The 22,713-nt window shown below is 33.4% G+C and overlaps 3 protein-coding genes across 5 annotated transcripts in view; 1 reads left to right on the top strand and 2 right to left on the bottom strand.

Annotated features, from left to right (window-relative positions):
• Positions 1-2,135: 2,135 nt before the first annotated feature.
• On the bottom strand, positions 2,136-15,301 carry LOC110999739 (WD and tetratricopeptide repeats protein 1). The gene is made up of 13 exons (XM_045629460.1): positions 14,872-15,301; positions 14,684-14,795; positions 13,847-14,025; positions 12,694-12,895; positions 11,745-11,871; positions 11,326-11,435; positions 10,960-11,160; positions 10,337-10,464; positions 9,579-9,823; positions 6,791-6,947; positions 5,920-6,088; positions 5,366-5,520; positions 2,136-4,573 (listed from the first exon to the last, which is right to left on the bottom strand). Exons 1-13 carry the CDS (start codon positions 15,051-15,053, stop codon positions 4,570-4,572), a joined length of 1,971 nt encoding a protein of 656 aa, XP_045485416.1. The 5' UTR covers positions 15,054-15,301; the 3' UTR covers positions 2,136-4,569.
• Positions 15,302-15,422: 121 nt separating this feature from the next.
• On the top strand, positions 15,423-19,627 carry LOC110999763 (coiled-coil domain-containing protein 130 homolog). 2 transcript variants are annotated; one of them, XM_022268985.2, is made up of 4 exons: positions 15,423-15,568; positions 15,761-16,116; positions 16,408-16,668; positions 18,586-19,627. In XM_022268985.2, the coding sequence occupies exons 2-4, from the start codon at positions 15,805-15,807 to the stop codon at positions 19,105-19,107; spliced, it is 1,095 nt and encodes a 364-aa protein (XP_022124677.2). In that variant the 5' UTR covers positions 15,423-15,568; positions 15,761-15,804; the 3' UTR covers positions 19,108-19,627. The 2 variants fall into 2 exon arrangements, with proteins under 2 accessions (XP_022124677.2, XP_022124676.2); XM_022268984.2 differs by having other exon boundaries at positions 15,788-16,116.
• LOC110999761 (vacuolar protein sorting-associated protein 13A) overlaps positions 19,615-22,713 on the bottom strand; it is a 32,782-nt gene continuing 29,683 nt past the window's right edge. For both annotated transcript variants that reach the window (XM_045629350.1, XM_045629349.1), the window contains 3 exons: positions 22,503-22,648; positions 21,568-21,694; positions 19,615-21,287 (listed from right to left, as the gene is read on the bottom strand). In XM_045629350.1, coding sequence (XP_045485306.1) covers positions 21,150-21,287; positions 21,568-21,694; positions 22,503-22,648 — 411 coding nt within the window. In that variant the 3' untranslated portion in view covers positions 19,615-21,149. The remainder of the gene's footprint in view (positions 21,288-21,567; positions 21,695-22,502; positions 22,649-22,713) is intronic.

Raw genomic sequence — 22,713 nt, forward strand, 5'->3', positions numbered from 1 at the left:
CACAACTAAAATTGTAGAAAAGAACTGTCAGGGAACTATTTTACCAAATGAGGATCTGCACATCAAACATATACACTCAAAAATTAGCGTTTAACGAATTTTTTAATAATTTCAGAAGAGTACATTTTATAAAGCCCGCATAGGACGCACGTGTAAGGAAAGGGGGAGTTATGAATTTTTAATGCGTTCCACGAAATAGTTATGCTTATTTCTTTTTTACGTTTTAGCGGCTAACCGATAAGTTTTTTGAACGCAGTTGAAGGTTCAAAGTAATTTTTATTATGCGGTTACATTTAACCCAAAACCCTTTTTTATCCACAAGGTTAAAGTCATTTAAAATATACCTAATATTAGATTGGAAAGCTGAAGAGCGAATATACTGAAAATACTCGCTGAACTAAAATCAATTTTAAAAAAGCAGTGAATTTACCTTTTTTAGAGTCTTACTGGATCACTGTTCTTACTTATTTAGAATTATACTAAATAACAGAAAACTTTCAAAAAACGATTCGTCAGTTCAGAGCTAAATTGTGAGCATGTGATTTAGGGTAAGATTCAGACCCCAGACTGACCTCAGTATGATTCCCGTACAACAATTCCAAAATGCCAAAAACCAAATTGAACATTTATTGAGCATTTATGACCGTTGCATATAATCGAAACATACCATTAGTCATATGACACGTTCTCCCTGCACTTCCTTGTTTCACAAAAGTGCTGAGCCAGCCGAGTTCACATAAAGATTCATCATAAAACATACGTGGGCGCGCCTCCGCAGTAAAGTTGTACAAAATAATAGATCTTATTGGCTATCACAATAAGAACGACATTTGTATAGACTTATATACGTCCGTAGAATTTCAATGATAGTCACATTACAATATGCTATCGAAGATTTAATACTTAGATGCTTAATGTATGGAGGTCTTTACACGTGGGAGTATGGTATTCTCAAAATGTTTATAGTTATATTTTTTGCTCAAACAATACAATTTTGTTGTATACTAGATTTTGTAAAGCAAATATTTTTCTAATATAAAATATTACTCAATATTTCTTTGCTGTTTTAAGAATTGAGCAAACTAATCTTATTTTATTTTTTACAGATAGGAGGCCTGCATTAAAATCCACTTGAAGAAACGTTCGTTAAATGTGTTATTATTTATCTTATTTAACACGATAATTTTTGATCTCAGTTGTCCCATATTACGCACATCCCTTCACTTAAAGAATTAAGACTTTAGTCTAAGAATTTTAATTAGGTTAGCTATGCACTTATGATTGATGCCTTAGGGCAATATACATGACGCATTATATGAATTACAGATCAAAGAACATAAACGAACCAGCTTAGTAAGTATCCTTAGCTGGGAAGCTTCTATTTCCATATAATGAAGAGTGTCCCTCCACGATACTACCCTCACTGAGATATCTGTACCTGGGCCTGGTAACTCCACCACCGTTGGCGTTATCATCGCCAACGGGGGACGAGTTCCTGCTCCTAGATGCGATGTTCTACTAGAGCAAGACAGTGTCGCAAGCCCGGCCAATACCCAAAAATCAACTACGTGGAACAGAAGGCATGTAATGAAAAAATAATCAAGGAAACAGATAAAAAATCTGAGGTCTATGAAGAAGCCAACCGTCCAACCATGAAGCTTAAAGATGTATCTGATTTGGTTGTTATTGAATAAAGAGGTTTTCTTGTAATCTGTGAAAACAATCTAATACATATGTATATTGAATACGTTAAACAAAAGATACTGACGAATTTATTTTTTCTGCTGCACTGACTTATAAATGAAGAATTGTATAATGCGCTTGAAACTCTGGAGTTTTTTTTTTATTTTTATTAAAATAGTGAATTATTTGTAGTGATATTACTTTTATATTTATTATAAAAATATATTATTCTCTGGCATGAATTTTGACTACTATGTCTTATGATAGTAATAATTATATACTTTCGCCTGACTTGTTACGGACCGTGTTATTTTACCAAGTATACCAATCCCGCATTAAACGTCAAAAATACAGGATTCAATTTTAGAGAGAATTACATTTTATAATTTTCATATAAAAATAAATTATTCTAAGTGCATTTTTGATAAGTTTTTCTCATTAAAAATAAACAATAAATACGAAAATTCTTTAATCACTACATTATCGTGGTTAATAAACAAAGTATCATTAAAGATATCACATAGCCTTCAATACCAAAATAATATTGATTTTAAAAACAATAACTACAGGAAGTAAATTTCCAGGTTCCCAGTTACATATTCGTGTAATGAAATAAACTTAATCACGTGTTTTAATTTACACAGCCCTTTTAATATAGTTTTATCCTTATACGCATACTACATTGCGATACCTTTGAAACTTCAAGGAAGATGGTTAAATTATAACTTTGTCAACGATGGTTCAATACAACATAGCTGTCAGCAGTTTTACAATGTAAAATTTTCGAGTCTCCCATCCTCTCTGCGACAATTTCACAATATATCTGACTTAAACGAATTAATAGTCACACAGTCAAACTGGTCTATATATTTTCCAATAGTGCGGGTACAAGTACATCTTGAATAACATTCTAGAGAACAAAGACAGTTTTTATATAAAAAAATGTTGAACTGTTACGCACTACACAACTAGTACGCAGAGAACAAGTCTCTCACCAAAGGTCTATCTTTAATTTAAAATATCGAAAACATTGAATCGTTTACTATATCCTTAGTATATAATACACACCCTGTTATGTATACAATAACTCGTAGGTAAATGTTATATTTTTGAAACATGTTTTTTTTAATCCAAATCTTTGCCTAAAAATAACCAATATGAACAAAAATCTCCTGCATCCTTTAATGTAAATAAATAGTATATTAATTATTGACACAATCTGTTTCATTAAATAATGTAAGAAAATGATACAAAAGTATACTTAAGACGTTTCAAAGTTTTCGATACAATAATGTATACTATGAGCTATTAGAAAGTTTCATTATGTTCAATACTTGTTAAATACATATACCCACGTCTAGGTACGTAGGTATTGTGTTAAAGTGCTTAAAAACAAATTAATATGGTTTTCAAAAAAATTTTGCTCTTAAAAGTAGGTACCGCACGGTCTTGGCAACACCCAAGATATCAGTCTAAACTCAATACACATTTAAGCCCTGAATAATTACACAATAAATAGATACAGAAATCGGCGTCATTAAAAATTTCCTGAAGGCCGACTCTACTAAATGAGTTTTGTGATAAGTGAAGGAACGAAATCAGAAGACTTGTTTCATTTGATTCGATTACAAAATAGCGCCAGTAAACAATCAATCAACGTCTATATTTTAAATAAATGACAGTGATTGGTTAACAGCTGTTGTCCAATCACGCGCGATACAATTTGACCAATCACAATCAAACGCAACGTGTCATCGTTTCGTATTTCGTTTAACATTCTCACCTGCCAAGTTTAAGTGTTGAACACGGAAATATAAACCTTATTAGTTACGAAATACATATCAAATTACTTTTACTTAGAACTCCTAACACTGCTATAGAATCAGAGCTCTTTTACATTTAGCAGCATATTTTAGATAAGTATTAATATATAAGGTTTAGAAGAGAATTTAGGAATAAAATAAGAGAATTGTCGAGATATAGAAAGATGTGTTGCCAACCCTGTTTTATTGATTTCAGCCAAAGAACAATCATCCGTGTGTATTACCGAAATTTAAACCTAAGGTATCACTAATCAAACTCCTCCTTTCGTTAAGAAAATAAAATTTTAACGTTTCTATTTATTTCGTGAAGCAAAACCATAAACTTAGGAATGAACACTGACAAATAGTAAGGATAACAACGAATAATATATTCTTTACATTTATAATAAATTTGCAGGCTATTTGTATAGCTAATGCTGCGTCCAATTTTTACTAATAACAATACTACAGAAGCGTTGAAATTAAAATGGCGATGGATGGATAATAATAGGTCACTAATATCTTTTTTGTCCATTTATATTTGTTAACTTTTCGGGACGTTATCTGTGTTTCTATCAAGTTATATTTATATAAATGTAAGCTTAAGAAAAAGTAGGTACCAATAAAAATACAGTCAATTAAATTTAAATAGGGATATTTTTCGTGGTTAATTTAAATAAGATAAGATTCAGACGATTTAGCCTACTTTAACAGTAAATGAGAATTTCTCAGATATTCGTGAGCCAGTTGAAAGTGTATGAAAAAAAAAAGAATAACATTTCCCGAATTATTATGAAAGGTTAAATGTGAGTATTGTTTATTATTTTTATTTAAATTATAGCTTGAAGAAATTTTTAATTTGCCTTAACACAATAGTTGATTTACAATATTTTTTACGAACACTCCACAAAGTGAAAACTAGGACCGATCATTACATTTAAGCAAAACAGTTACAAAAGCTATAATTTTAAGTATCACGATAAGCCACACGTTTCTACAGTATTGTTATTCGAATGTCGCAACATAATGGGCAAATAAATAGTCATTTCAATTATTTACATTTGACTCTTTGAGTGTCCTTCTCCTACCTGAAAAATAAATATATTTTTAAAAAAGTTTAATACCATTTTTATTTTATTATAGATTGCGGGCGACATAGTTTTATTAAATTTAAAAAAAAGGAGGTTATCTCTTTCTAGTAGTATGTATGTAATAAAGTTAGAATTGGATAATATTTTATGTCCACATAATTATTATAATAACAGTTATAGCTGCGATTAGTCATAGACAAGTAGTCTTGAGTGTGATATCGAAAAAAGGAAATAAGGGGCCGTACAAGTATTTGACCTTATTTGGTGATTACGTCAAAAGTATTTACATATATTACCCACACATTGTCTATGCTTGAAAACGGAATGCATTTTCGAGGATCCCTGTTCCGATTCCTTTTAATTTCTTTCCTTTTCTAAGCGAAAACGATCATACATCATCAAAATCGGTTCAGTTGTTTTTCAGATATAAACTTTTTCCTTTTCAGTTTCAAGTATTTTGAATCTATTTTACAATAAAAATAATCTCAATAAATGATCGAAATTCGTTGCTATAACAAAAAATATACTTTATAAGAACACCCACAGTTAAGACAATTTTTTTATAATTTTATAATATTTCAGCTGCCAACTGAAGTATTTCCGAACCAATTCGACTTAGGGTCCTTCAAGAAAAGAGCGTACCAATTCTTAAAAGGCCGGCAACGCACTCGCGAGCCCTCTGGCATTGAGGGTGTCCATGGGCGGCGGTATCACTTAACATCAGGTGAGCCTCCTGCCCGTTTGCCCCCTGTTCTATAAAAAAAAAAAAAAAAAATTTAAAATACTCACGTGGCACGGCAAACTGGAGACTGGATGTCCCTCTCTGGTCCACCAGCGAAGGAGATGTTGAGCAGCATGGCTTCAAAAGGATCGCTGCGCATTCGCTGTTGATTTACCGCTGCCGCCGTGGGGCCGTCCACTAATCGACTTTCGGTGCTGCCATCCTGAAAAACCACATTTTTTTTTACTTTGCGTTAAAAAGTACATAAATCGCTTAAAATTCAATGCGTAAAATCACTTGACGGTTTCATTTTAGTCCAGTCTATGCATATGTTTATAATTCCCACGACTGTGTCTATTTTATTATTTTTTGGTTTTTAGTACATTTATCTTAAACATTGCAATGTATTTTTAACATAAAACCGTTTAACTTAAAAAGTTTTTTTATCTATTTTTATTTGAAGAAATAATTGGAAAGGAACTGTTAAAAAATAAATTAGCCATATTAATAACGGAATAAAGATTTGTCTTTGTAATCATTACGGCCATTATTATTTCCATATAAAAAAATAACCAATATCTTGGTAACCATTTTGGCCGATTTAGTTTTCCTGGACATTTACCTCAGGCGCCGGACTCCAAAGCCGAACAACTGCTTCGATTCCGCTAGTTGCGAGAAGAAACAGTGTGGGATGAGGCTGCACGCAATTCAGAATAGACTCATCAGCCCGAAGACATCGCACGATATTGCCTGAACGACGACACCATACGAACATACTGCCGTCATCAGAGCTGAAATAGCGAAGTAAAATCAGGGAAATTTTAATGCGGCCCTAATTACGGATGCAAAACGTATATTATTAAAGTATCTCAACTTAAGAATTATTATTGCAAAAGATAAAAAAAAAAATAATAATAATTAACTATAACATTCAGATCTACCGTCACAGACTGCATACTAACAATAAATGTTTTGAATTTAAAATATAATCAAAAACCAAGTAATGTGAAGACTGTAGCATTAATATTTTCAATTTATTTATTCGATTTGTTTCTAAAATGATTTTTTGGTAATTGTCATATTTAGTGTGTACGAGCCAAGCATACTGTACAGTCATTTTGGTCAGTCAGGAGTTCTTAGTTTTATAAGAGCAGCGATTACCTAAATTGACAGAGTTTCCCAGGGACTATATTAACCAGATGCAGGGACTCTCTTCAGAATTTAATGAGCATACCTTAGCATTGTTGTACGTAAGTGACAATAATATCTTGTATTATTTATACCCAGTTGAGTAGGAAACGAACGAAATCTGTTTTTATAAATAGAGTATTTTTTTGTATTGCCTTTGATATATTATTTTTGTCTTTAGGAACATTAACAGAGGAATATGTAATAAAATAATACACATTTAAATGTTAATTACGTAACGTTTTGCGCGAGAACATAAATAATGCAATGCATTCAATGAACAACAATTCTTTATAAATACTTACCCAGCAGCGAGATAGTTGGCATCGGGTCCTAGGAAATTGGCTTCTTTGATGTCTGTGGTCGTATTGCAATGGCCCAAGAAGCGACTGGAATAGTCCAACGCAGAACTGCGAAGTTGACGCTCTAAGGCACTTCCTCCTTGGCCTTCTTCATCAGTAGCTGAAGAGTTTTATATTAATAATTAAACGTTTAGAACTGACACTATCAGCGTTTTGCTTGAAGTCACTTGTATAAACAATGGAACACGGATTTATCTGTTTCGTTCATAATTTATAAGAGAAGCAGGGTGATTTATTCAATAGGAGAGTTCGATAGGGGATGTACCCGAAATGATTAATAGAACCAAAGAAAAAAAATACATAATTCCTACTCCAAACTTCATTCTCTTTAATTTCACTGAATTCACCGAGCCTGAAGTGGAGGCTTGCATCCGGTCCATCTCTTCGGATGCTGTCGGATGTGACCAAGTTAGTCGAGCTATGATATTACCTATCTTGCCAGCTGTCCTTCAAGTTATCACTCATATCTTCAATTATTCAGTTAAGGCTGGTAAATTTCCTACTTCTTGGAAAGATAGTTTAGTCATTCCTATTCCCAAACGGCCTGATCCTACTAACCTTTCTGACTACCGGCCCATTTCCATTCTACCATTCCTATCTAAAGCTCTAGAGCGCCTTATACACTCGCAGCTTAGCGGATTTCTGAATAAGAACTCCATACTAGATCCTTTTCAATCGGGTTTCCGCCCGGGGCATAGCACGACTACTGCATTGGTTAAGGTCTCTGACGACATTCGTCAGGGGATGGATGATGGGCAGCTCACTGTTCTCACTCTGCTTGACTTTAGCAATGCTTTCAATACTGTGAACTTTGAAATTCTGCTTGGGTTGCTTCGTTCTTTAAAAATCTCTCCATCTGCTATTGCTTGGTTCGATAGCTATCTCAACGGTCGTCGCCAGCGTATTAAAATTAATGAAACACACTCGCAGTGGAATAATGTAAGTACTGGTGTTCCGCAGGGTGGAGTACTTTCGCCTCTTCTATTTTCTATCTTTATTAACACACTGACAGCACGTCTTTCGGTTCATTATCACCTTTACGCTGATGACCTCCAGGTTTACGTTCAGTCTACACTGGATCGGCTTCCTCTCGCGATACAAACGATGAATGATGCTCTTAAAAATATAGCTAACTGGAGTAAAGACTTTGGTCTTATAATTAATCCTTCCAAGAGTCAGGTAATTGTCATAGGAAGCCCTTTCTTTATTTCAAGAGTGAAATGGGCTCAGATCCCTGGCGTTTACCTTGACGGTGTGGCTTTGGCTCTTAATAAAAATGTAAAAAACCTTGGGGTCTTCTTCGACCAAACGCTATCCTGGGGTCATCACGTAAAGGTAATCAGCCGTAAACTATACGCCGCGTCTAATTCTCTGAGACGTCTTTCTAATTTCCTTCCTATCCGCACTAAAACTATGTTAGCGCAATCTCTTCTGCTTCCTATTCTCGACTATGCGGACTCCTGCACCTCTGATATGAATGAAGAGCTACTCAACAAGCTCGAACGCCTGCAGAACTTGTGCATACGTTTCATATTTGGTCTTAGGAAATATGACCATGTGTCTAAGTTCCGCAGGCAGCTGGGGTGGCTACCTATTCGACTCAGACGTGACGCTCATATTCTTCAGCTTCTATATTCAATTCTTTTCAATCCCAAAACCCCTTCTTATCTCAAAAATAATTTCAAATTCTCAGGTCCTTCTAACTATACGCTACGCTCTTCTAATAGATGTCTATTGGAAATTCCATCCCACAGCTCTTCCTTCTTAGGCAATTCATTTTGGATTTCCGCCATTAGGCTGTGGAATAAGCTGCCTGAGTCTATACGATTGGCTTCCTCCCTATCGTCTTTTAAAACCCTTCTATACAAATATTTCCTAACCTTATCCTATCCTGATCAATCGTGACCTGTGTAATTCTTGAATCTCCTGTTCGTTTTGTAAATTCTCTATTTTCTTGAGTTTGTAAGATTAGTTTTAGCTAGTTATTATAATATATATAGTTACTAATAGATTAAGGATCTATATTTTAATATAAATTTATTTTGTTTTTTTATATAACTTCTGCACTTCTTGCACCCATCATTTTTCTTTATTTATTTCTATTCTTACTAGGGTTGCCTGGAAGAGATCGCTTGTTAGCGATAAGGCCGCCCGTTGCATCCCTTGTAATTTATATATACTGTGTTATTTTTATTTCTTTAGCAACGAAGTGTAAATAAATAAATAAATAAATAATTTTTGTAAATAAACAAAATGACGAGTAGCAAATAAAAATAACATTTGTTCGCAAAGCCGTCCCGTCCCGGCTTCGCATGGGTGGATATTTTTTTTTAAATTTTTGTAGACATTTATTCTATCATCAATCATTTTCGCAGCGCATACGATAAAATATATTTTATAGGCATTTTTTACGCCTTAGGTAACATTATTGTAGTTTTAGTAGTGACCCTTATTTTGTTGATAATGTAAATGTAGCATTGAAATTATGAAAGTATTTTTAAAATCGGTCCAGTACTTTTTCAGCCATTTCGTTACATAAATATTAACATACAAATCTTTCCTCCATAATATTAGTATATATTGCACTAAAGTTAAAAAAATATATAGATTATTATTCACCTTTTGACATAAAATTACTTTTACTTTTAGATTCTATTTATATAACTATAAACCTTAGTAATGATCACTAGAACAGCCTTTTCAAACGAATGATTTAATCAACTGAACATACCCTCATCCGGCTGAGTTTCCATAGACTCTAGAGCTTCACCAATATCCTTTTGTAATAAGAACACCGCATGACTAGTCGCGTGTTTAGGAAACTTGTCTTTGAAATAAAGCAGGCACTCGTGAGCTTCGCGTGCCCTTTTTAAATCCATCAAGCCTTTAGCGAGACGGAAGTGAGATTTCACGTGATTGGAGTCTAACTTTATGGCTGTGTAACAGTCACGTATGGCCGCGTATGTGTCGCCGGTCCTGGGAGATAAAAGGTTTTAATTTATACTACGAATAAGTAACATAAATCGTAAATTACCGATAGTGTATATTACAAGTATATTCTAAAGGTAGGTGTGGGTTTAGGGTCCCCTATTTTTAGGCTCTAATGCATTTCTCAAAGTTGCAGCGAGTGTTAATTGAGTAGATGTAAAAAAACATTCATACACAGCCCTAATTTTAACGCATAACATAACCCTGTTATGTCGCGTTTAAGGCAAAAGATGTAACATGCCATATTCCATATGAGCTTGACATCGTCGTTCTACGACTGACATTTCCTTAAGGCAGTTAATGCCGTTGCCCACATATGTATTTCCGAACCAATTCGACTCGGCATCCTTCAATCAAAGTGCGTATTAATTATAAAAAGGCCGGCAACGTAAGCCCTCTGTCAATGTAAGTGTCTATGGGTGGTGGTATCGCTTAACATCAGGCGAGCTTCCAGCCCGTTTGCCACCTGTTATATAAAAAGAAGAAATCGAGAAAAATTACCATCCTCTTCGCATGAGGGCAGCGGCCCTATTTGAATACAGAATGGCACAATCGGGACACTCGGCTATCGCCAGATTGTAAAGGGTCACTGCGCCCGAGTAGTTACTTTTGTTCACGAGATCATTTGCCTGCAATTAAATATATCATTTTTTTTTCATATTATAATTACGGTTTTCACCAATATATAAGCTGAAGAAAAGTGAAGACAGAATGAGTAATTTGATTTAAAAAAATATGAGTTTCTTGGTCCATTCATTGAGGATCAAAGTTTCAACCAATGAGTATGAAATCGTGGAAAAAGCTAGTTTTAAATATATGTCTGTTTTTATTGTAAAATATAATAAAAACAATAAGGTGTCGAAATAGAACCTCATACACCAGATGTAACTTAGGTTCAATGTGAAACTGCCGCGGATTTATTACTTGGCGAGATTATTAATTTTAATAAACTAAATTACTTGTTTAATTTTTTTTAGAATCTATTGCGGTATTAAAATCCATTAAAAAAGGAATCTATATAAAAAATGGAATTTTAAATCTGTTAAAACTGGAATAAAAATTTATAACAATCTCTAGATATAACATTTTATAAATAATTATATAATATAATTAATATAACTCACCGCTTCTTTCATCTGTCTAACGTTATCCGGCAAATTTTGGTCCACAGTCCCATTACTACCCTCTTTTGGCACTGTCCCATTTTTAGCCTCACTTGTCCCATTCTTCCCTTTCTCCCCCTCACGATAGCCATGATTGTGTTGAATTATAAAACTCTCTACAAGCACAGGCCGCCGAGAAGAATTTATATCATATAAGTATACCTGAAATAATATTTTTTTTTATATATCATAAATTTAATTATATGCGAAAAAGCCTTCATTCATAGTTGAGATATAAATCAAACATAAGAGAGTCATTCATTAAAAGGAGTAAAAAATTCATATGTTTTCAAAATAAAATTATTTTTATTGAAATTAATTTATTACCTGTTCTGAGCCTAAATTGACTAGAAGCTCATTTCCGTCATGACTGAAGGCGATGTAAGTCGCCGCTTTCTTCGGAAACGTATGCTCTTGCGGCTCCATTGACAAGTGACCTGACAACACAAATGCGGGTAGTATCAAATTCTGGAAATTATTTTTAAACTAACAAAGGCAAAATATTAAAAGCCAGATGTGTCCATTTTTAAACAATACCTTAAATGCACATAAGCCAATTCATGATTGAATTAAAAAACTAACCTACTTGTTGTAAGAAAACGATAAAGGAGACGCAGAAATATGCCATGCCCTGGATCCGTCATAAATATTACTGACGAGATTGAGATTGTGTACAGCGAATTAAAAAAAGATCATAACATAGTTCAAAATTAAACAAACACAAATTTGTGTCCGCTTATTCTTACCGGGAGCAAAGTACTGCACGGCGGCACGCGGTATATTATTATCCGGGTCGCCCTGACCCGCCCGCGAACATCGAACGTTCTGACGCTCCCACATTAGGCGGGACATGGGCGCGTTCATTTGAAAGTCCTAATAATGTGAAAACATTAATCCACAGAATACATTTATCGTTTTAATAGGGCCCATAACCATATTTTATGTTCATATTGTCCCTTTCGACGGCTACAATTGTACATTAAGTGCTGGGCAGGCTACTTCTAATTAAGCCCGGGTCCCTTGGGTAGAATGCCTAGCAAACCCCGAGGGCCCATCTTAAGGGCGTGTGATGGGCTGAGGTGGTTTTAGTGGGTAGGGTCTCGCTACCCCTCTGAATAGCAGAGGGTTTTGAGTGTAGATCCAGCCCCACAGTCCCCGCGTTAAGTTCGATTCTTGATGCGGGCCTGCAGAAGTGCATTTCCACCTCATAAAAAAAAAAAAAAAAAAGGCTACTTCTAATTAATTTACTATATTTATTATTGCTTTGTTGTTGCTTTTTTAAAAGAGTACCGAGAGTTTTTTACGCCGGCTTTTTCTCTCGGCCTACACCTTCGGTCTTCTTTGCCGATGAGTAGGGATGCCTACAGGTTCGAATTTAATGACGTTGAATAAGTGATACCTTGATGATCTTATGTTCCAAAATAAACGTATTTTTTTTTAACATCCTTCTTACAAGAGAATGAAAACCTAACCTAATGCATTAAGAATGAATAAATATATCACTTAGATTTAGGTTTCAGGTTATAAAGACTAAAAAAATTAGGTTTAAAGCCCGACTAATGACTACATATATTTCGCAGGTCTTTCAAGATCTAGTAAAACTTAAATAATGTTTCTTTTAATATAAGACATGCCTATAAATATAGGGATGTTTTTTTGTAATAACGTAAGTGAAAATCGTTAAAATTATCTGACCTGCAACCTTCCAAGTTTTATCATCCTAGTGTCATATAGTCGTACGTAAAAGTCATTAGCACCGACGGCTAACTGATATGGCCGGCGCGGGTTCACAGCTAGACATTTGGCCTCCGCGTACCGACCCATGTGGTTAAGCAAATTTACTAGCACATTACTGCAGTCGGAGTTGCAGCGGTGAGGCATACGGAGATCGTGTTGTCTGGAATAAAAAATAACAAAAACAATTGTATTTCAACGTTGGCGTTTTATTACCAATAAGCGTTATAGATTTTATAAGATAAAACAATTTCGGAAAAAAAAATTAAACAATAAAATTTTCTATTGATCTATACTAATATTATAAAGAGGAAAGGTTTGATTTTTTGTTTGTTTGTTTGTATGAATTGAATAGGCTCCGAAACTACTTGGCAGATTTGAAAAATTCTTTCACTGTTGGAAAGCTACATCATTCCTGAGTGACATAGGCTATATTTCATTTTCAAAAAAAAAGGCATCCTTACTAAAATTACGATAACGTAATCCAAGGTGTGAAAAAAATATCAAAAAACTACCTTACATCGCGTGCGCTGCGAAAACTATTGATGATAGAACAAAATGATATACTACATTTTTTTAGAACACACTATTATAAATGATATACATGGCAAAACGACGTTTGCCAAGTCAGCTAGTTGTATATATATTGTATATCATTATGATTTACATTACTGCTTTTAAATTTACTATAATATACCTCTGTTAAAGTAAGTTCAAAAAAAGTTGTTGTTCTACATAAACATTTCTCAATTTTGTTTTTTTAATTCTTGTACTTATCTTTTGGTATTGATTTGTAATTCATAAATCTGAGAGATTAGCTTTTAGTTTACTTAATTATTATAATATTTTTATTAAATTAGATTATGTTTGAGAATTCTCTAATATTTCAATGTTGTAATTTATGATTGTAATTTTGTTTTGGCTAAGCAGTTCTTATACCTTAATATTTTTCTTGTTTTAGTTAGCAATAAGGCCACCCAATTCATCTCTTATAGATTTTTTGTTATTTGTTATTGTTTTAATGTAATAAAGTATAATTAATATAGCTATGATGTTAGGGAATCATTGATTTGTAAATTATGATCAGCTTTAATATTTATTACTAACTACTCACAAAATCAAACCATCTTCTCCTGCAGACCACAAAAGATGTGGCTTATCAGGGGCTACTGCCAACCTCTTAACTCTGGCACTGTGGCAGGCACATTCTAAAAGCGAAGTACCACCATAAATATTGCGAGCTTTCACGGATGCATCTGCAGCACATGTTGCTACTATTTCCGGTGATAGAAACTGTTAACAATAACATTAAAATAAATACTTGAATGTTATTCTTACGAAAAAAATAAAAACAGATTTAGCAATAGTAATGAATAATGTAAACAAGAATCAATTTCTTGTAGATTCATTGCTCATTACTGCTATAATTTAAAAAAAATTATGTTTTATTTGATTTACCTAAACAAACAATTTTTTTTATATGGTATGGATACTAATTGATAAAAATATCATTGTTATATATGAAGTAAGTAGTATGTGAATTAAACAGCAATTCAAAAGTATTGCTAGTTAAAAAATTTAACTTTTTAAAACATGTTTATATAAAATTCATATTACTAACCACTTTCATAGTCATAGTAGTACATGACAAATACATACATTATCTTTGTATTGTACTACATAAATTATACAATATTTATTGCTTTATAAACAATAAATTATATCTCATACTTAACAAACATTATTTGATGGTTTCTTATTAAAGATATTCAGAACTTTATAACTAATTAACACAAAAAATATTATTCTAAACTGGAAAAGTTTTAATATGATTAGATTGACAAATTTTTATTATTATTATATTTTATAAACTATATATATATGAAATGCTCCCACAATAATACAATCACAACAAAAGAAATTACTTTAAATGCAAATTAACATCACTGACCTTTACAGAAAATATGTTTCCTGTATGTCCAGTTGTAATATTATGTAGTTGCTTATACCGAAATGGATCCCACAGTATTACATGAAGATCATCGGATGCCGATGCCAGCACACTACGACGCAAAATGAAGAATTAGGCGTATGCCTCTCGAACATTACAATTCTTACAGAATGAGGAGAAATACTTACGATCCATCTTTGCTCCATTCTAAGCAGTTTACACAACCCATATGCCCATGGAGCTCTTTTTCTAGACCAAGTCTGTCTACTAAGTTACGGGTGACGGTAAGTCGGCTCTGGAATTTCCTAGATATGCCATCACGTTCTCGAGCGGTGGTTAGTTTCCACAGGGGATCTTCTCGTTTCCCCATATTTTATTCGATATTAATACCGATATACCATAACAATACGAAAGAGTTGTGAACTATCTACGGCGATCTATTTTTAGTTTCCAGCATCTCACTATCATTTAAAAATTATAACAGATTTCAATTATAACAGACCTATTGGTTTAAAATTGCTTTACAATAATTATACCTAAAAAGCTAAATCAAAGAGATATTTTCCTATTCAAGATTTTCTTACAAATTGTGAAAAGCCAGAACTTGAAGTTGTCAAACTATAATCAAAGCAATCGTTATACAAAATTCCGAAACGTCAAGTTACGTGAAACAGTCAAAATTCAACAGCTGTTTTGTTTTGATGAAACTGTCAGTTTCAGTTTATATGTCAAACACCAATTAAGTAATAAGTTGTAGTGGGCAAATTGTTATTGTATATTTGTGTAATTTTTTGTAATCAAATTAACACTTCAAATAGATTCCTTAATATTCGAGTATTCACTCAATATTCATTGATATTTGAGTTTAATAGAAAAAATCGTCAAGTTAGTATAATTTTAGTTAACATAGTTTTTAGTTATAAATAACTTTTTCTCCTGCTCATATCATCGTATATAAAACTTTATATGCTATTGCTATCGGAGTTATTAAAACAAAACTTCTAAATACTTCTTGACAGCACAAGCGAGATTGCTTCTGATTTTGTTATGTTTATGAAAAGTTAAATCTTTTTGTAGGTTTAGACTGTTATCATTTCGTTGCAGATAAATTAAACAACAAAATGGGTGAACGAAAAGGACAAAACCTTTATTATCCTCCTGACTATGACCCTAAGGTTGGAGGATTAAATAAATTTATGGGTACTCATGCTTTACGAGAGAGGGCCAGAAAATTACACATGGGCATTCTAATAATACGGTTTGAAATGCCATATAATATATGGTGTGAAGGATGCAATAACCATATTGGTATGGGTGTAAGATACAATGCTGAGAAGACAAAAATTGGAATGTACTATAGTACCCCAGTTTATCAATTTCGAATGAAGTGTCACTTATGTGATAATCATTTTGAAATTAAAACTGATCCTGGTGTAAGTAAAAGTTTCTTTGAAATATGTTCCTTATTTACATTATTTGAAAAAGTGGTCCAATGATTTATGCAATTTTTTACCTTTTACCCCTATCTAAATGCTGATTTTTATTGATTGTTTTTCTTATCAGGCAAGAGCGACAATGATAAATATTTCCCTAGAAATTATACTCATAATCTTCTTAAATTAAAATGATTAATTAAAAACCACGGGAAGTCATTAAGGTAAACTGACATAATCTATCCAGTCAAGTAATTTCAAGTAACTAAAGTACTTATTGGAAATTTACAGAATCTAGATTATGTTATTGTGTCTGGAGCTAGACGTCAAGAGAACAGATGGGACCCTACAGACAATGGCCAGATTGTACCTGAAACAAAGGAAACACAGAAAAAACTATTTGATGATGCTATGTTCAAGTTAGAACATAAGACAGGAGACGAGGAAGCTAGTAAATTGGATAAACCACGCCTTGGACGCCTAGTAGGACGCAATGAAAATGTGTGGAAAGATGACTATGATGCTAACTGTGCGTTAAGGAGAAACTTTAGGGTAAGTCTCTATTCTTTATCTGATTACAATGTACTAATCTAATACTGTGGTTTGGTATGGTATGGTTGGTGGACTAAGTTTCCGCAGTCACTCTCACTAATTCTATTGTGCCTAAAGTCCTTGCTAACTAAGCCATCCTAGCTCCTTCCACAAGCACAGAAGCCTGTTGGGCACTTTGCAGTATTCACGGATTGACCCCGCAGCTCCAAGGATTTCGTCATGTTGTTTGCCACAACCTCGCATTCCTCGAATACGCGGGTGTCTGAATCCTCCATGCTGTATGCCTCGCCTAGGACAAAAATATGTTTTGTTAGGTCAGGCGGACAATGTCCGGTAATTGACCCTATCATTGTTTTGAGATTAGTTCTGTTTAGGCCTAGAAGTCGCTTTGTCATTAGCCGGTTAACTGATGGCAGATCCATTTGGGAGTGTCTGCAGTCCGCGCTTCGCAACCATCGTGGATATTCGAGCTCTGCAGATCTTTGGTGAATCCAGGTTCGCATTTGCGAAAAGGGCAAGGAAAGGAGCGGATACGGCCCAGTACGCATAAATCCGGTGCCTCTCCGCAAGCTCCATTAGATCCACTGTGTCCAGCACATTCAGGGTCGATTGAATACATTCTCTTTTTCTCATTAATACATGGCATTTCCTGATTAATATGTGTTGATTAGCAATCCTATCACATGGTGCGGCTATGAAAGGTTGATACTCCATCGCCCTTTCATTTTTTCAAATAGATCCAGTACCTATATATATATATATATAGTATAAGCCTGATGGCAGCTACTAATACAATTTGCAGGGCTATCTCCATTGGTGCAGTTGGCGTTGTTTTCTTGCGACCGCTACCAAGTTTCATGATAAGCGTGCGTGGAGTTTCATTCTCGGCCACCAAATCAAAACCAAAAGTCCACAAGTTAGCATTGGCCTGATCACGGAAAAGTAAAGCCATATCTTATTCAAATTCAAAATCATTTTGTATTCATTTAGACGTAACAATGTACACTTATGCACGCCAATAAAGAAATACTTATTAAATGCAAAATATTTTAGACTAGAATTTTATTTGTTAAGGCCCTGGCAAGGCATTGCTGTATCAGTGTCTTAGGGTGGACTACGCAGTGGTGAGCTGGAGCACTGAGGGCCGGCCCTCAATAACAATTAGTTATGTAAAACATTAATTAATTTAATATTGACAATTTTTTTTCTGGAATGGATAACTCGTCTTGCGATAAAGTATATCGTGTAAATTTCAAAATCATGTTCCAATTGTCAAAAAATTTTTAAATCCTGTATCGATCTTTCAAAATGGATACATAAAATACTCCACCATATATTTTTTCCATTCGCCCTACTTTAAGAAATGATTACAAAAAATAGAATTAAACAATGTACATTTTTGGAGTTTGGCGACCGGATAGGTCCTTAAACCCCATTTCACGACTAGTATTGCATTGATAATATGTGATCGTTGCTATGTTTAGTTTATTTATTTAGTGTTTGTTCCAGAGAAGTTCACTGTCTAAAATCCCGCCTAACTTGTACTTGATTTCTTCCGTGAGTTCTAATTCTGTGTTGAAGAGTTTGTAAGTCTGTACACTCCAAGAACACTTCGGTTGGTTCTATGAATATTTGTCATTTCTTAAAAATAAAAATGAGATACATTTCCATCATCATGCCATCATTATTTTCTTCTTAGTTTAATGCTTATTGACACGTTGAAAACACTTATTGTAGTAGGAATAAAGTAATTTTTCAACAATAATTTATTATTTTTTCAAGTTTTATGAAAATAATAAGCAATATTAACATTTTATGTTACTTGCCGATAGTGGTGCTTTGAATAGGTAGTAACATTAAATTGTTTAGAGCCAACATAATATAATCCCCGAAAATAATAATATTTATAATTTACAGAAGCGAAGAAAAGAATTAGAAGCATCTGCTGTAAATGACAGTTTACTCCTTGCAAAATCATCGCTTGACATCAATCTGCTCCCGGAAAATGATGATGATAGAAATATGGCTGCCCTACTCTCACTGAGACCCTCTCGAAGTATTGAAGAGAAACAAACAGTCACACGAAACAAAATTATGAATACCCCCGCCCTTCAAAGTAGTAGTGGACTCATAACTAGCTTTGGGGGACTTAAAAAAGAAGAATCCTTAAGTAAACAACATGTTCTTACTAGAAATAATTTAGGTGTTGTTATAAAAAAAAATAAAGTTGAGAAAAATTATTTGGATGAAAAACTTAATGTAAACGATAGTAGTGTTCATAGTCCTTTAATACAAAATGAAGATATTCAAAAGGATGATACAGGTTTAGATAAGATAAACAACCAACAAAATAAAAGAGAATTAGTGGATGGAAAATGTAAGGAAAAAGTTTTGTCTTTGGTAGGTGATTATAGTTCAAGTGGAGAAAATTCAGAGTGAGAAAGAAATAGTGAAACACATACGACATTTAAATCTTTGGGCTAACTCTATGGGATTTTATTATGCTCAACTCTTTCTGTTATATAAATAATATATATTGACATGTTCTTTTCAAAGTTAGTGACTTTGGGTTTATTGCATTATTAACGATATAGAATATTTTAAAACAAAAACATTCAAGTAACGTATAGGCGTCATATATAACGTAGACTACTAGTGTCCCGACCCGGCTTTGCACGGGTGGACATTTATTTTTAAATATTTTTTGTAGATTTCTTGAGAGTTTTCTCTAGAGTTCTTTAATATTGTGGAACATTGTTTTGCTGGCATTTCTTACACCTTGGGTAACATTATTGTAGTTTTAATAATACGGTAGGTTGTGAACTTTTTAAAATCGATCCAGTACTTTTTGAGCCAATTAGTTAAAAACATACTTCCATGCAAATCTTTCCTACTTATAATATTAGTATAGATAGAGCATTTATTAGTTACTATTAAAATAAAACATTGTTTAATGAAATCTTTTATTTCAATTGCTCATTAAAAAACATATGTTACATCATCAATAATGATAGTCAATGTAAGTCTTTAGACTACACATCGAGAACATGAAACTGCGTATTAACACTTAACACTAATTCAAATTATAGATACGAGCTTCTAAAATGTTTCCAGAGGGCTTAGCACGATCCTTTTGATAGTTTCGTCAATTATTTGTTACGCATGTTATTAACGTATTTTCCTTACAATTTGTACTGACGACCATTTTGTAGATAAAAATACTTTTTTTATATTTTCATTACTTTAATGTTCATCGAACTAAGTATATTGTTTCAATAATATTTGCAACCAATTGTAATTAAACAATTAATAAGAAATTAAAAAAAAAACTACCACACTTCTTGCGAGTTGTTCTAAGGTTGCAATGATACGTTGAAAATTCAATTTTAAGAGAACGTTAACGTTAAAGTATTGAGTTATTATAATGTAATTGTAATATTACTGTTTTTAACAATGATTTCATAAATACATTCTCGACAGCAATAAATAACTTATGATAAAAATATTGATATAAATTAGAGTACATAAATATTATATGAAAATAATGTCGTATGAAACTAATATCTAAACAATATAGACATCAAAATATTATGTAAGCTTAAACTCAAAGCCACAGCTAACTACATAAAGCTCAGCCTGACTAGATATTTTTATCTAAACGTATAATACTACACATAAACTTGAACGATTAATACCAACTAAACACAACAGCTAATATTTTGTGCTTTAATAACACGACTAGAATAGGAATATTCATTAAAGTGGAAATTAGGCCTGCTTTACGGTTCGATTTGACATCTATATAAACGTCATAGATTGTAGATATGTGTCAAAAATCGTCCGTATACAGATCCGATATAATAGATCCAAGCAAATGCATTTATGCTTAAAGACCGAAAATCTTCCTTAAAAATGGATACAATTTGGCATGACAATTTATCATCAATATTAAACCATGCAAGTAAAATATATAGAGGAAATGAAAGCAAGTTTTCGTTATGAAGAACAGAATGGAATCTAGATATGGTAATGAGGAGGCAAGGATTTCCACTTCCACATATAACAATGTCTATAATTTATGATTACCACATACATATGATTTTTCTATTGACATTTAGCGATATATATCCTCGTGCTGATAAATTATAATTGTTAATTTTGTAAATAGCTTCGCTCAAATTCGTATATATGATTTTAAAATCCAACGCAATGGATCCATAGCGCAAACAGGATTTTTTAGTTGCTGATATGCCCGCAATTACAATGTACCTTTACAGCTATACAATTAAAGTTAAACTAATCAGAATGTTAACCAGAGGCGCCATATAATTAAATATTTATGATTACAATATAAAAATCAAACAATCAAAAATGAATACAATTATTGTTAGCGTGTATATTTCGTCTTACTCATGATCGTTAAAATCGCTCGAGTAGTTTAATCATTGAAACAGTCAAATCCAATTTCGTAAAGAGTTTAGTTATTCACTATTATAGCGCTTGTCTTCCAGGGCTTGTACGAGCGCGCACTCGATTTTGCTACGAAGCCAGTTCAATACTTCAGGGTTGTTCATTTCTATAAATTTTTCATCAGTTGAGAAATAACTCACGAGCTCGTCCTAAAAAAAACATTAATTTAAATACCTCTTGTAAGGAAAGGTAAATTGATATAGATATCAAACCGAACAGAAAAAGATGTTATCTTAAAATCAAGCCTTAATAAAATACATAAAGAAGGGGCATTTATGATACCTAAATCTGTCTTAACTGTTTAAACCCAGTCTCGTAGCCCAAGAAAGTAATAGACAAATGATTTGTTAGGAAGCAATCTTATTACAAACGCTTCCAGCAAGAGTAAGAACTAAATAGAAAGCATGCAATAGCATTCGCAGATCGTACCTGTTTAATATTGAGAATAAGTTTATTGTCTCTTAGTATGGGTACGCCGATTAATTCTTCTAATTTCACGACCCATTCAACTGTCCACGAACTTCTGCCACTACTCAGCCGGACCAGGAATATGTGTCTATATAATTCAAAGTTTCACTATTAATATTTATTGAACAATCCAATAAACAGTATTTACAATGACTTTACCAACGTAGTAATTGTAAAAATTAATCAAAACAAATTTAAATAGTTTGGTCCTTGTGGCGTCTGTGGTGTACTTTTAACGCTGGCAGCATTTCCTCGCTGTATTGCAATACTTATTCGTTGAGGGAATAAAGCAATAGATCTGATGTCACCGGTACTATCAACCAGGCACTAACTCGAATGTTTAATCAGCGACTGTGCACTTGAATCCTACGGCCCAAGGGTATTCCAAGAGTAGGTACTCCAAAGGGAACAATACCGAAGTTGGAGGAGGACTCGTATATTTGAGCCGTTTATTATTTTTCCACCCCAGCTTTGCAACCGTTGGCTTTTGCAAGCCCGAGGGAGGTGAGACGGGGATAACGTGTCCACTCAAGTATCATACCAAAGCCTGTCCCATCTTCCAAGGAATCAATGACATTGAACTATAGCCTAATCAATAACTAAGTTTCACTGAATCAATTAATCCGCTACATTATAGTAAATAAGGAGTAGCGTTGTTGGACATTAAATTCCTTTAATTTTCAGTTGCACTGGTGAGTCTATTTTATTAACGCGACAGGCTGTATTTGTTATAACGGGTTACCATTTTTAATTTATAAACATTATTTTGTAATGTTATATCCTGTCACACTAGGTTTAAAGTTTGTAATTAATATACATTTTGTTTATCGTACCCAGCAGGGGAGAGGCGATCAAAATCATTTACGTTGAATGTTTAAACCTTTACGTATACGTACTGCGTAGTGACGAGCACGGTAGCGAGCGATGTCGGCGAGAGATGTGCATGCGCCACGTACACATCCGTTTCTGCGTAATGGCCCCGGGATAATTGTGCCAAAAGGGCTGCACCGCGGGCTGCTGATGGGCTATATGGTCTAATACCCTAAAAAAAGGAAACATATTATCGTAGAAGTACCTATTCTTCTATCTGTAGACCAATAATAACGT

Source organism: Pieris rapae, chromosome 9 (genome assembly GCF_905147795.1).
Source record: "Pieris rapae chromosome 9, ilPieRapa1.1, whole genome shotgun sequence".
In the NCBI taxonomy this organism is placed as follows: Eukaryota; Metazoa; Arthropoda; class Insecta; order Lepidoptera; family Pieridae; genus Pieris; species Pieris rapae.

Bases quoted from the DNA above. Each gene is read 5' to 3' on its own strand.
- LOC110999739 (XM_045629460.1), bottom strand. From the start codon at position 15,053: ATGGGGAAACGAGAAGATCCCCTGTGGAAACTAACCACCGCTCGAGAA. The intron at 6,948-9,578 runs GTATGTTCAGTT...AAAACTCTTCAG, and splicing joins GGAAACTCAGCCGGATGAGG to CTACTGATGAAGAAGGCCAA. The intron at 6,089-6,790 runs GTAAGTATTTAT...TCGCTATTTCAG, and splicing joins GCCAACTATCTCGCTGCTGG to CTCTGATGACGGCAGTATGT.
- LOC110999763 (XM_022268985.2), top strand. From the start codon at position 15,805: ATGGGTGAACGAAAAGGACAAAACCTTTATTATCCTCCTGACTATGAC. The intron at 16,117-16,407 runs GTAAGTAAAAGT...GGAAATTTACAG, and splicing joins AAATTAAAACTGATCCTGGT to AATCTAGATTATGTTATTGT. The intron at 16,669-18,585 runs GTAAGTCTCTAT...TATAATTTACAG, and splicing joins CGTTAAGGAGAAACTTTAGG to AAGCGAAGAAAAGAATTAGA.